This window comes from Nasonia vitripennis, chromosome 5, assembly GCF_009193385.2.
Source record: "Nasonia vitripennis strain AsymCx chromosome 5, Nvit_psr_1.1, whole genome shotgun sequence".
Taxonomy (NCBI): domain Eukaryota; kingdom Metazoa; phylum Arthropoda; class Insecta; order Hymenoptera; family Pteromalidae; genus Nasonia; species Nasonia vitripennis.
In genome coordinates this window covers 26111869-26126237 of record NC_045761.1, presented here as the reverse complement: position 1 = coordinate 26126237, position 14369 = coordinate 26111869, and the positions used below count along the sequence as shown (strand labels likewise).

The following is a 14369-nucleotide window of genomic DNA, read 5'->3' as shown; positions in this document are numbered from 1 at the left end:
AACGAAAGTAATGTATCTTCCTAAAAGTGTCCTTTGGAGCTTGAAAGTCACTAAAGCTTTTTCGTTTAATTAGAATCGGAAAAAGTAGAAACTGACCGAACTTTCGCAAGTTTAAACTGCAGCGCTGATGTCAACGTTCTTTTTTTTTCAAACTTTGATCATTACGCGTAATCTCCTCCCTATTCCTTTTTTTCCACGGGCGACGCGGAACATTCTAAAAAGTAAATCTTCCAGCAGCAGTAGAAATCTGTCTACAATCTCCCTACGCTTCCTCAATCTTAGCCGCACACACAGCAATTCAATACCGGCGTCGACATCCTTCAACCTCGTTCTCGAAAGTCCATCAACCCCGCTCCCAATACAAAGCCTGATAACCGCCTGTACCCTCGTCGATAAAAAAAGCACATCCGTTCGATTTTTCCCTTTAGCAGAAAAAAAAGCTCGCGCGTACACACGTCGCGTCTACACGAGCTAGAGGCGCTTGATAATATCGCGCGCGCACGGGAAATTGCGGCTCTCTATCGGGGCAGGGTATTGCGCGACGACGCGTCTCGAGTCTCGAGTCGAGACGTGTGTTACACACACATAGGCCAAACGCGACGAGACGAGACGTGTAATGAAAGAGGGATGAGGGCGTAGGACGCGAAGCTTTCCAGATCGAAGGTTTTTCATTTTCATCGTGGCGCGATGCTGTGAAGTGGGCGGCTGCTGTTTTTTTTTTTTTTTTTTATGACGATGCTGAACAGGTAGGAATTTTAGAGATCGAAGTTGTTTCTGACGTTTACTTAATGGTTGGGAGGGAAAGCGGAATGACCGTGGAGTGTGACGACGAAGGATGCGGTTGCGTTTCTTTGCGAAACGCGGCGCAACTCCATATACATATACTTGTTTTCTCGACGCATCTCTGTAATTAGTTTCGCCATTCGCTTTATTAACTCTTTTATGGCTTTTAGTTTTCAAAATGAAATGGAAGATCGTATTGATGTCGCCGATGGTTTTATTTCGTTTTGAAAGTCGCGCGAGTGTTTTTGAAAGCTCTGCGACGCGTAAAAGTTATTCGATATTTTCCTTAACGAGCCTCAACTATAATTAAAGCTCTCAGTAGGAAACTAATTAAACTTTTTTTTTAAAAATAAATAAAAATTCATGAAGCTTGCAACAAACTGCGCAACACCCATCATCAAAGAATATAAACCTGACTCGCAGACTAGCTACTGCTGCACTACCCCCGCGAAGTGTGTCACTGTCTCTCGCGGACACGGCAACAAGTTCGCGCGCAGCAGCAGCGGCAAAAGTGGCAATCAACAAGTGCATAATAATGTGCAGCCCTGCCAGCAGCAGATACGAGTCCGGAGAGTACACGGCATAGGCCAGTAGCGAAGGTTAGGATCGATCCTCGCGAATCGGCTCGACACGACCTCGAAGCTTCTGCTTATTCTGTTTTTCTCTCTCTCTCTCTCTCTCTCTCTGTGCTTCGTGTTTTCTCGCTTTCCATTCATGCTAAAAAGCCGACCGCACCGGACGATCGATGCTGCGCTACTGCGCGCTGCTCTGTGTCCCGGCGCTCGACCTGGGCCACCGCGATGTTGTTATACTCATATGTTAATATAATTATTCGGTGAAAAGCACACGTTTCGTAGAAATATTGAGGCTCAGCTTTTTTTCAAAAAAGGATGAGTGGGCTATACGATGGATTTCTTCGTATAGCCCACGCTTCCAGCCATCAGTAGTAACAGTCTGGCAGCGGTACGCCGCTATTCGTGTGATCCGAGTTTTTTTTTTTCGAGTGCGTCCTAACGAGTCGCCCGTCTCCTCGATATATTTTACCTACTCGAAAGAGCTGAGCGCAGGGTCTCTCTTGGACGCGTCTTTTATGCTCGTTATGTGAAGAAGCGAACTTTTAATTAGCGGCAGATGAGATTAAGCTCGGGAAAATTAAAAGACGGGAGCTTTTCTGAATACCCAAGTTGAGACGTTCTTTATACGTGGTTTTACTCGCTCTAATTATAAAAACGAGAGAATATTTTTCTAAACCGGGGACTGCATATCTGAAAGCCAGTTTAGAATTAGCTTTCCCGGGGCGTATGTAGCAGAGACGTTGCGTTATATTTACTGACACGAACGTATACCTTGAGAGAATATCTTTTCAAGGCGGCTTTTTTTCAAATGGCGCTTAGAAAAATTGAGCCGCGACCCGTTTCTCCTCGGAGAGTCATAGTAAATAAAATATCGGGGTCAGTCGGCAAGAGAGAGTGAGAAAAGAGAGCTAGCCGTGCGCTACGGCGCAAGAGTTAAATAAGTTACTCGGCGGGGAAGGGACAAAGTAGTGCGTGTAATTCTGGTATCGGATACGGATTTTTTCTTCGGTAAAATTATAAAAAAAATCAGAAAGAGAAGGATTCTACTCGCAGTTCTTTCTCGCGATAAAATAGCTTTAAAGCTCAACGTTATCAACCCCTGAAGAATTGCTGTCATCTGCCAACCATACGCTTTTCAAATATCTCGCAGAAAGAAACGTCTTTTCAAGCTAATCCAAAGCGCGGAGGGATTCAAAAGCTCGCAAGCTCGCGCACACACATCCCCAGTGCAGTGCAGTCAGTCACCCTTCGCGCGCGCCGCGTCGCATCGTGAAGCCGGCGCGCAGCCGTTTCGCGCATACAGCTCTGTCTCTCTCTCCCTCTCGCAGTTGGCCGCTACACAGGCCGCAAGCTCGACGCTTCACTCGCGCACTCTCCGTCCTCGGGTCGCGCGTGAAGGATGCGCTCCAGGAGACGATGTCGCCGACGACGCCCCGACAACTGATATAGTGAGTACCGTATTGTTAGCCTTATCTCTCGCTCTCTGTGTGTGTGTGTGCTTGTGCTTCTAGAATGTGCGTAAAGTTGCGTTAGGGGAGTGGGAGAGAGCTTTGTTGTCGTTCGGAGGCGGATCGTACACACACACACACACACACACACGGTGTATACGCGCGCGCGCGCGCGATCGATCTGACGTAGGAGGTACGTAGGTGTATTATACTAGCGGGGAGAGGCCGCCGCCGCTGCCGGTTGTACACGCATACCCGAGGCTGGATGGTGTATGAATTTTTTTTCTTTAGTGGAAAAACTTTCTTGGTTTCTCGATTAGTTATATACGTGGGGAAAGATGGAGAAGTGTATGTATGTGTGTGGGTGGGTGGAAGCTGAAACAAGGATTCATGAGGAAAGTTAAGCCGAGGAGTCACCGATGCGTTGATTTTATTGCCATTGTTCGAGAAGCGGCTGCGTACGAGCTTGCGAATAGACTCACTTGGAATTTAACTGCAAAGTTATGCTCGGATAAGATGGTGGACTTTTTTCTCGTTCGCCGAGTTCGAACGTTCGTTTAAATAAGAGAGTAGAGAGCTGCTCGAGTAGCGTTTGATCGACGTGAAGAAATTCTGCCATTGACCTTTGATAAACCGCATCGAAAGCCGTTACGGTTCGTCGGAGAATAATGCACTGTTATTGTGGCTGTACATTGTTGCACATCGTTGCGCTTCGATTGCGAGTATAAAGAGAAAAAAGTAAGCTCGCCGGTATACGAATGTAGAGCTTTTCTATATTCGTTCCGAGCGTTTTAAATATAGTCTTTCACGCGATGTCGTCCATACACACTTATACTGTATTTTTAATCAGCCGACTAAAATTACCGCGTTTTCACATCGATATGTCGCCGTGAAAAAATAAAAGGACGACCGCACAGGGGCTGAAAAGCTCGAGTTCGATCCTATCTCGGCCGCAAGTGTAACATTCAACTTGAGCCGAGACACGCAAGTTCAAGGCTTTTTTTCAACAGCGCGGATTGAGACCGGTAACGTAGAATCGAAGCTCTCCCTCTTCTTCGTTTCCCTTATTGTTCGGCGTAATTACAGATGGCGTCTGCGTCGACAGCCACGATCGGTATGTTCTTTCTTCACGATTCAATGGGGAAAAACGACGCTTCGACGAGATTTAATATTTTCCCGCGGTGGAATTTAAATGTAGCTTTTTTTCCCGCGCCACTGGCAATTTCGTTGAAAGGGGATCCAAATGCACACCGCGCGTACGTGTTTTGTTGAATAAATTCGTTATGGTGAAAATGTAGGTCACGTCGATTTTTCACTGTAAAAGCTGCGAGTGTATATGGACGAAAAAAAAAACCGAAACTGAAAGCCGCGATATAGAGGGAGTCGAAAATAGCGCAGTAAAGACCGCTATTATCTCGAGTGAAATATTAATTCGCCCGACGACTCTAGCATCGGTTATCAATTAATGAGACCCCTTGCTAATGCATTATTGATTATACACTCGTATCTCCCGAGTCCGACTCGCTGCGATTTTCGCCAAAAAATGTAAAAGAATATATATATATATATATATATATATATATATATATATATATATATATATATATATATATAATCCCTGCTCATTAAACGAATTTCTCCGTTAATTATTTTCAACTATAGCAAAGCGACGCATTAGTCACACAGCGGTGAAATAAGCCGGCTTTTAATAATATCGCGCGCCAGCTTTTAAATCACGCTTCACCCTTCGCTCGTGAAAAAGCTCGCAAGCTGCGACTGTCTCTCTCTGTATCACCTCTTCCCCAGGGCGGAAAAAGCGAGCGCCGACTGTGCGTCGTCGTCCTAATGGATTTTTCCCGTTCGCCGAGAGAGAAAGAGACACTATACAACACAATACACTCGCGGAGATGTTTGAGTTTACTCGCCGGGGGTGGGAAGCTTCCTGGGAGATACTTTTAAGGATGCGTTCGACGGCTTTATTATTTAAGAAAAATATTTGTGAAAAAAATTCAAGAACAAAACAGTAATAGGGCTCGAACATAACACTGCAACATTTTCCTCGCATCTCTATCGTGTACTCGAAAGTTGAGAATCGAGGCCGTCCGGAAATTTAGCTGCTACCGGGACTGATTGGACGATCGCGCGCTCGCGAGTGATGACCCATTTGACGGTTTCGCGCACGTGTGCAGGGATGAGGATGATTGCGAGATCGACACGACTTCTGCAGACGCGCTGAGAGGCAAATGACGATTTCGAGGGATGACGAGGCGAGGGAGAGAAAAGGGTTTTTATTTCGTACATACACTTTGGGTATGTGCGAGGTTTCGGAACGTTTTTACGCGTCTGAGGGGCTTGCAAGCCGACGTGTAAAATTAACTCGTGTTTACGAGAATAGCTTGTAAACGTATTACGTTCCGCAGGACACGTTTGTTGTTGTGGTTCATCGACGGGTAATTACAGAAAGACATACTCCTCGGAAAAATAATTCCGCATTATTATTCTCCCAAATCACATTATGCAGCAGTTCCCTCGTCGTAAATAAGCCGAAACGAGGCCTTAATCCTCGTCGCCGAGACACTGCGAATTTTCCACACCGCCGAGCCGAATCACTGCCGGCAACGAGAGATAAGACTCTCTCCCGGGGAAAAGTGAAACGACGCGAGAGAGGGCGGATATAGGGAAAATTCCGTCGTCGAGAGGAAGGAAAATTAAATCGCCTCTCTCTCTCTCTCTCCGAAAACTCGATATCGAGAGCCCCCGTAAGTATGAAACTTCGAACTAGTGGTATAGCGCAAAAATCGTTATATTCAGTCGAGAGTTTGCGGAATTAAATCCGGTAGAAAAAAATGCTTTATAGGCTCTTTTTCTCTCTCGATCAAGCTCACGCATGCAACGATCAGACAGGCGGAATGTAGGTCACGAGGGTTGTTTCGCTCCGACTATCGGGCCAAGTTCGAGTCGGGATGAAAGCCTATGGAAATATCGAGCGAGACGCACTTCGGAGCCTCGAGGGCTTCTTTCGCGCGCGAGTGCCGAACGTTCTTTCTTTCTCCGTACGCGAGCTTCGCCAAAGTCCCTCGCTGATCGATGCAATGCTCTCGAGAGTCGGCGAGGTTAATTGGACGGCTCTTTCTTTCTCGTATAACCGCGCGAGAGCGGTATAAATTATAAAAGAAAAAAAGAAAACTTCTCGCATAAATTCGAAAAATTCCCGAGACCGTAAATCACGGGCAGAAATGTTCACGACGCTCCATTAATTCAATCCCTACTCCCGCGCGCTTATATCGCGGAGAACGAAATGTAAAGATTGGAGAAAGAGGAGTGTTTTTAAATTTACGGCTGTTTATTTGCGCCAGACGCACACGTGTGTCCGATCGCGGAGCTTTCGATCCTCGAGTAACTGCGCCAAGTCCTGTGTCGGAAGACGTCGGGGGGGATTCACATTGCTAAGGTTGATTAGTCTTTTTTTTTAAGCGCACGTGTCTTATATAGTTGGTTCGGAAGGTTGTCCGGGCCGTGCACGCACTGACAGCTTAATGGGGCTGATGATGAGATTCTAAAGTTTTCTAATCAACGATTAGCGGCACGTTTTGACGCTTCGCGGGAGTTAACTGGGGCGAATCGCTCTAACTTTCGACATCTCCGCGTCATATTCGAAATATTCGTTGGAAGGATAGCCGCTTTAAGAATTATTCCGCATTTATAGCCTTGAAAACGCAAAGAAATAAACCTACCTCGGTGACGATCAGCTTCTATTTATACGACGGCATCGATATTCCAGTAACACAGTCCGAAACCGCAGACTCGAGCGGAAAGCTCTTTCCGGCAAAAAAAGCTCGTCGCGGGCTAATTTCAAGTTAAGGCAATATCGTCGTTCACGGGCAGCGGCAATCGAATTAAACGTCCGTACACAAAACTCGATTCAAACTCTGCGCGTTCAATCGCTTCCATTACATTAACCCGATGTGTAAGCAGTAGAGGCTATACATATCGAAGTCCACAGTGTAAACGCTCGCGGAAATCTCGAGCGGCACGTGGATGGCCGCGTTTAACCGGGACAATGGCGTAATTATCCTTTTCGAGGGCATAATTAATGCTCAAACAGTTAGTGGGAGGTAGTGTTTGCCAAAGTAAAATGGGACTGTCTTTTTTTACCTGCGACCTACATTCTACGCGATTCTGCGTTTTCGAACGTACGTCGTTGGTGAAAAACGAAAATTTTAATAGCTCGTCAAAAAAAGCCCGAAACCTGTATGAACGAAGCTTAAAGCCGGGTATTCGCTCCTCTGCGCGCGAGACATCGCGAAACCGGCGAGTCGCGCGTTGGTAGGGGTATGGAGCGCCACTCGGAGGGGGGATGCGAAAAAGAGCGACGCGCACCCTCGACACCTGCAGTAGAAGCCTCGGCGCCGGCGAGGCGGCTTTACTCTCTCTCTCTCTTCTCTATAACCTCCTCCTCCTCTTCTCCTCCTGCTTGTTCGTCTCTTTCGGTATTTTTCAATGGACACGTGCGCCGCTCTCGTCTTCCGTAGCTTTTTTACCCGCAGCCTTCGTTAGGGGAGCTTTTTTATACGGTGTTATACAGTGGGGTGTGTTGTTGTTTATGCGGAGACGAGAGAGTCGTTGCCGTCGATGCTGCTGCTGGCTGTCACCTGCTTCGGCCCGCTGATTTTCGACGGGATAGGTTGGTTGATGCATTGTGCGAATTTTTTTTTTTTTTTTACTTTTTCGAGCCATTCGAGAGTGTATCGTCGCTGTTGCTTGGAATAACGCTAATTAGCGCGGCGCCTCGTTCTTTCATTGCGAGATATCTTATTCATCGCGCCGAGGGTGTATAGAGTTTCTAATGAATGGAGCGTGACGTCAAGGAAGAATCGGGTACTAGAAACTTTTCTCAATGATCTCGAGTAACAACGCCAAGTTTTTCCTCGAACTCTCTCGGCGTTGGAAAGTTATTTAAATTCGAGTTTATAGCGAGAAGCTTTTTTTATTTTCGAAATAGTGTAAGCAATTTGTTGCATACACAAGCGCAACAAAGCACCTGCTCGGAAAATAATTGAAAGTCGTTAAAACTCGTAACGCTGCGGATAACGTGTCGACTCGGCATAAAACAGCGGTCTAATGACCCTTCAACGTTTCGTTAGAAAGGAATTTACAATTTTTAATGCCCCTGCTCTCTATTGCACTGCAGCGCGGGAATTTTTCAGTCGCTAATTTTTTAACGGCCCGATCAAATCTGCGAAAAGCTCGTTTTGTTTGCTCGCTCTCTTTTTCGCGCATTGATATGTAGCTATCGCGATAAATTCCGTTTTTCACGCGTACAGTCTTGTATAACCGGAGACTTTTACGCAGATGCGGTACTCGTAAATTGCGCACGTGAAAGAAAAAAAAAATCTCTTCGCTTTCAGCAACAATATTCATTCGCCTCGTTTACACGAAAATTCAAAACTGCGCGCTCACATGCAGGCCCTTGACGAAAAATGCCTTTGAAGGCCGCGAGTTAGAAAAAGGCTCCTTTTCGCGTGCGCACGCATCAAAGACTCCTTTGAGCGATGTAATATGTACTCTCGCAAAGGCCTCGATATTTTTTCATTACTATATATTGCAAAAAATTCTCGATTAAAATGAAAAAAAAAAAATCAGTGGGTCGACGCAGAAGCAAGTCGGAAAGCTCACGAGCGGCGATAATGATACACGTGCAAACATCCGTTGGCGGCGGTGGTGCTGGACCGGGGCTTTGTCCCAGAAGCAGTAGCGGCAACACTAGTAGTAGTAGTGGTAGTGGTAGCGATAAGTGCGACAGGCTGAGGCGAAAGAGCCTGACCTTTTTGGCGAATCTCTTCAAAGTGAGACGTCGTAATCATAACTGTCTCGCAGGCATGAGGATCATCGACGAGGAGAAGAACAGCCAGACGAACGAGACTATCATGCAGCGCTCACCCAGACTCGAGAATCCAGGTGATTATTCGAAGATTTTTATTTTCATTAATATTATTCTCCGCAGTTGTACTGCCCAGAGAAGCTGAAAAATTACCGCTTATTGTATCTCGAGTTAATTCGTATATACTCCAATTATTTCAACTGACAACGAACGCGTAATCCCCGTCGCTCCAGTTCGACCCTTCTCTCGTTATACGCTCGTTCCTCTACCCCTCGTTAAGCCTCTTCCCGCGACAGGTACGCGCGAAATTCACTTTCTAATCGTCGCCGTCGACCTTGGCAGCGATGCGTCTCTCTCTTGCGTAAGAGGGTTAATTATTAAGACGCAGTTATATTCCGGGATTTTTATAAGAGTGTACCTTACGTGGGAAGTCGAGGTCGTTCCATTAAGAAGCCAGTTGAAATTTCGCGTTTCCCAATAATAACGACAACTTTCAAAAGACACATGTCAAAACCGCATCGGAATTCACAGCCTTGGGAAATCAATAGGGAAATATGCGTATACATATATAGGCGCTTCCGAATCGACGTAATGACGCGCGCGCGTCGTTTGCAAAACCAGTGTCCTCCCACGCAATCGTCGCAAACCTTCATTCGTCGCTAACTGACGTTTATTCGATTGCGGCGGAATTAATCCTGAAAGACGGAAACGAACCGAGGAATCCTGGGGGAAGCGTATATCTTTTCCCGCAAGCTCTTTCGCTATCCCGAAATTTTCTCCGTATAAAGCTTAATCCAGTGTAGAGTGAATCCGTCAGAAAATTTTAATAAAACCGACACATAAAACATTCGAAGCGCGCCAGGCTCGTAAAAGCCCAAGGGTTGAGTAAATCCATCAGGGTAAATATGTATACACACCGTCGAATTCTGCTCGTTTTTCGCCGCGCCCTTATACTCCCTTTCAATTCCTCTTTGTCATTCCACCCGAGCTTTTCCTCTAACTCGCTTAGCCTCGATCCATTCACGTAAATTTCGCTTTATCGAATCGCCTTTGAAGAATAAGCTCTCCCTCTAAAAATACGTTTTATTGTTTAATCACAACTGCGAGGCATCGACGACCTTCGCCCCGAAAAAGGGCATATCGCGCATTCGAATGAATTCTGCACGCCAACCCGCTGAATAATTCCAAAATCGCATGCAAGCTGCCGTCAAACTCCATAACTCAGGCTCTAAGTAATAACCCCCAGACACGGCTCTCTGCCCACGTGCGTGTCTCTCTTTTTCTATACGACGGAGGCGTTAAATCGTAATTCGACGCTGGACATCGTCACGCGGCGCTGAGCCGAATTTCCAAAGGACGTCCCGAGCTTTCGACTGATGTCCTCTTTGTGTGTAGTAGTCACACACTCTCGGGGGAGTTTGCCTCTAGTCTGGGCTGGTTATTATTTAATTAGGAGGATTAATCAAAACGTGGTCTCGAGACAGAAATAGACGGCGTATTAGTTAAATTGCGAATACGTCACGTTTTCATTAATACGCGAGAGCCTTCGAATGGGATCGTGCAACGACTTTTACAAAGTTAATCGATCGTCCAATAATACACGATTCGATTGAATCAAAGGGTGCACTTGATCAACGCTGAGATTTAAATAAAATCCCGCCAAAATTCAATATCCCCCACCAGCCGCGTATAATATATTTCCGAAGTACACACTCGCCGTTCAATTAATGCAAACCAGATGCAAATCTTATTTAATCAGCACCGCTTCGATCGGCATTAATTGCTTCCCGCCCTCATCCATTATTCATCGAGGCGAAAAATCGCGCAACGAATCCTCGAAAAAAAAAACATCGCACAAACACGATTCGTACCTATTCCGCTGCACCTTTCGTCCTTCGAAAGTTTCAATCGAACGATTAATACAGCCGACGGAAGTTTCTCCCACGTGTCCTTGGCAAGTCGAGCTTTTTTCGGCGGGAAAAATTAGAAGACTTTTCACGCGGGGGAAGGTTCGATAAGAATCTGTTTTAGACGAGTATCCCAAGTTTGTTGCATTTGTCTGAAGGATAGTTCAGTTTATACGACTGATGCGTAAGAAAATCGAGTCGCTGAGTGACGCTTCTTTCAACAATACGTACGCAAGCTTTGGGCGCCTACGAGCAAAGTTTCACGATTCGAAGCGCACTTGCGCGTTTCGACGTCGTTCGTAAAAGGTAAAATCAAGCGAGCGAGAGACGGAACAAGAGAAAGTTTGACTAACCTAAAATAAAGAAAAAGTCGTCCAAAACCAGCCCCACTCCACGAGTGCAGCAGCACCGGGACACACAATCGATCCTCCAAAATCCCGCACCCACCGAGCCCATCTCCTCACTCCCTCTCGCGCATACGTACGTATAACCCTCTGTGGTGGCTTCAGCTGCAGGACTGCACAGCAGCAGCAGCAGCAGCAGCAGCAGCAACGTCGTCGACGAGCCGGGCAGCGGTGTGCAGTCGCGTATCCCCTCGACCCTGAGCGTCACGGCCGTCGACGTAGCGGTGGCTTGCAGGCAAGCTGCCGCCGCAGCAGCGGCCCACGGAGCTTCACCCTCCCACTCGATCCTGACATTGACCCCCGGCAGGACCCGGAACATCGACCAGGACATGGAGGCGCTCAGGCTCAGTCGGCAGGATAATCCCTATTTGCAGGCGAGTACTATCTGTTTACTCTGTTCGCAGCTCGCTGTGCTATCGATTTTCCGAGAGATTCTGAGCGATTTCGGGTCGCTTCGTCGTTGGACTTTTTTTTCTCTCCACCACGCGAGTAAAGTTCATCAAAGCTCGGAGCTAACCGCGTTGAAAAGCCCGGCCAATAACGTCCCATTAGCTCCCCTAATTCTCCGACGAATCGAGTTACGCCGACAATACCCCTTTCGCGAATCGCCCATTGTGCCCTCGCTGGACATCTTCGATGTATTCCGCATGTAACATCGATCTATAACTGTATTATAAATACAATTAGCCGGGCTACTCTATTCTCTCTACTCTCTGACGTAGGTAAGAGCTTCCTGTCTGTGCAGCCTCCGTTATATTGGCTTTCGGCTCCTCAGTCCGCACGAGTGTATACCTGTACTGTATACTTCTCGAGAGCTCAGCGGACGCTATATAATGCAGCCGACAATGCGCGAGCTTAATGCGGATTGCTCTCGATAGTTTGGAATGTACATAGCATTAGAAGTTGTAGTAGTGATCCTCGGGTTTTTATTTCGTTACAAAGGAAAATTGCAGCACAATGTTCGCCGTGATTGCGGGCAATCCGAAGTGTAAACTTACCTCCTCGAGACTTCGAAGCTCTGCGGGGAGTAAAATACATCGAGTAAAGCTCGATTCTTTGTTTCTCGTTATAGCCGCTCTCCCTCTCTCGTTTTCCATCTCGAATCGGAAAATAAGGCCAACCGCGATACATCGCGGTGTATAGAAAGAAAGCTCGCGGATCACATTGCGAGCTTGCGAGTCGAGCCAAAAGAATGGCTGTCGAAGCCGTTGGCGTTTCCCTTTATTGTTCCAACAAAGCTACTTTCTGGTACAAGGACTCTCGCCTACAGCCCCTCCCGGAACGAGGAAAGGAATAAACGAGGGGGGAGTTAGCCGAGCTTTGATGATGTAACAAGCTGCACCGATTCGCCTCATAATCGCGCCGAGGTCCCTCTCTCTCTCTCTCTCTCTCTCTCTCTCTCTCTCTGGTATAAACAAGCAATTATTCCGGAGTGAAGCTTGCGATTACGCAACGTCATCGCGCGGCTGATTTGAAAACCGCTTTTTCAAGGTATATAATAGAAATGAGCATCGAGAGTACTTGGAGAGTTTCGAACAATTAGCCGCAGAAAAAGAGAGCGCGACCACTGCACAAAGCCTCTTCTCGAGCGGCAAAAGCCGACTAATCAGAACCGGGTCCGCTTCCTCGTCAATAAAGCCTCGTCGTGTCGCTCGATTCAGGGATTTCCATGAAACGAGAGAGAGAGAGAGAGAGAGAGAGAGCCTCCGAGCGTCGATTAGCCCTTTTCTCGGTTACCCTTCGGACGCATCCGGTTTAATCTGCTCCCCGATGCAAAGCGCGATGTGACGTATATTCATAGCCTTGAAGGGCTTCGAGCCGTGAGGCCGTCGAATTTTCGTCCGTCAATTGAAGGAGATTCGTCGCTTCTTTTGTCCATCTCGCTCTCGGCGGATTTTTCTTCTTGATGAGAATTTGATTGCCCTCTGACATTCGACGTGATTTATTATTGTCGCTGACTGTTTTTCCCTCGTCGATTGCAGATACTGGCGAGCAAGGAGAGCCTCATCGAGCCGACGGAGGAATCGGAATCCGATGATGCGATCCTCATGTCACAGGTGAGCTGAAATTAAGCACGATACTCTTATTTATGCCATATTTTTATACCATAAAAAGCATCACGTTAAAAATCGCAGGAATTCGGCGACACGGACTCGCTGACACTGGCGCAGCTCCACGAGCACATGGTGAGGAGCCCGCCGCCGGCCTCCTGGAGCCGAACCCCGATGTTCCACTTTCCGCACCTCCAGTCGCAGCCGCAGCAGCAGCAGCCGCCGCTGCACAGGACGACGTCGCCGAAATCGATGCTTCACCGCGACGAGCAGACCAAGAGCGACGGCGAGATCAAAGGTATACGAGCTTTTGATCGAGAGGCTTTTTGGGGGAAGTAATTCTATTCGAATCTTTCACTTTCTCGAATAAATCCACACGATCGTGTCATCCTCCTGGAATAAATTCAACGACGCAAGCTCACACACGTCGCGGCACGTGAGACACACATCGATTCGCGAATCCGTGACCCGGAGAAGTGCATACCCTACTCGCCCACGCGTTCAAAATTCAAATCCCTTTCACATGCTAAGCAGCAGCGGAAAAAAGCAAGCATCGCAACCTCGACCACAAAGAAAAATCTCAATTAATTCTGGCGACCTCCGTCCAGGAAATAATTAAAAGAAAAGCACGCCGCGGCGAGTTTCTCTTTCTTCTCCTCCTCGAGAGGATCCTCGAAAGCTCAGGTGCTGAGAGAGAAGGAACAGCCGGCTCACGTGCGCGGCAATTACGTAAAGTGAATCGCGCCCTCGACCTTGCCGAAGATGATGATGTAAGCTCCTCGCCCGTATAGTCGCGTGTGTACAATGGACACGTCGCCGCGGGGATTTATCGATTTCCTATATTTTTAAAGCCCCCGAATACATGCATTAATCTTGTGGCCGCCGGGCGACTCGTCGATGATTTGATGGATCGGTCGCGGCTGTCTGATTTTTCTGTAACATGGTTGTTATAATCCAAGCCAAAGCGTTAAAACGACCCAGATTCGAATCGTATAAAAGCCAGACGGCGATTAGCATGATTTTAGATGCATCAAAATGGACTTTCTCAGCTCGCGAATTCATACGTGTCACTCATCCACGCTCTCGCGTGTGTTGCGCCATTATTCAGCGGGATGATGCATAGCGAGGGCTGTGAGTTATTGCAAGCTCTATATATGCATCACGCGCGGGCCATTTCAAAGTCAAAACTCGACTGCGTTTTGCGATGATCCACTATTTTATTTGACGCGGGATACACACGCTGCGTTATGGAATTGTTTGAACCAGTTTATCGCGGTTGTAATGTAATATTATGTTATTGCGGGGGCGCGCGCGCGCGCG

At 47.3% G+C, this 14369-nt stretch overlaps 1 protein-coding gene across 3 annotated transcripts in view; it reads left to right on the top strand.

Annotated features, from left to right (window-relative positions):
• Positions 1–2598: 2598 nt before the first annotated feature.
• The window catches only part of LOC100678633, a 16294-nt gene continuing 4523 nt past the window's right edge, over positions 2599–14369 (top strand). The window contains exons 1-5 of one of the 3 annotated variants that reach the window (XM_003426551.5): positions 2599–2806; positions 8684–8764; positions 11104–11372; positions 12981–13055; positions 13134–13347. In XM_003426551.5, coding sequence (XP_003426599.1) covers positions 8686–8764; positions 11104–11372; positions 12981–13055; positions 13134–13347 — 637 coding nt within the window. In that variant the 5' untranslated portion in view covers positions 2599–2806; positions 8684–8685. Of the gene's footprint in view, positions 2807–4560; positions 7491–8449; positions 8765–11103; positions 11373–12980; positions 13056–13133; positions 13348–14369 lie in introns of those variants that run through there. The other 2 variants (XM_003426550.5, XM_008208821.4) reach the window with 2 other exon arrangements.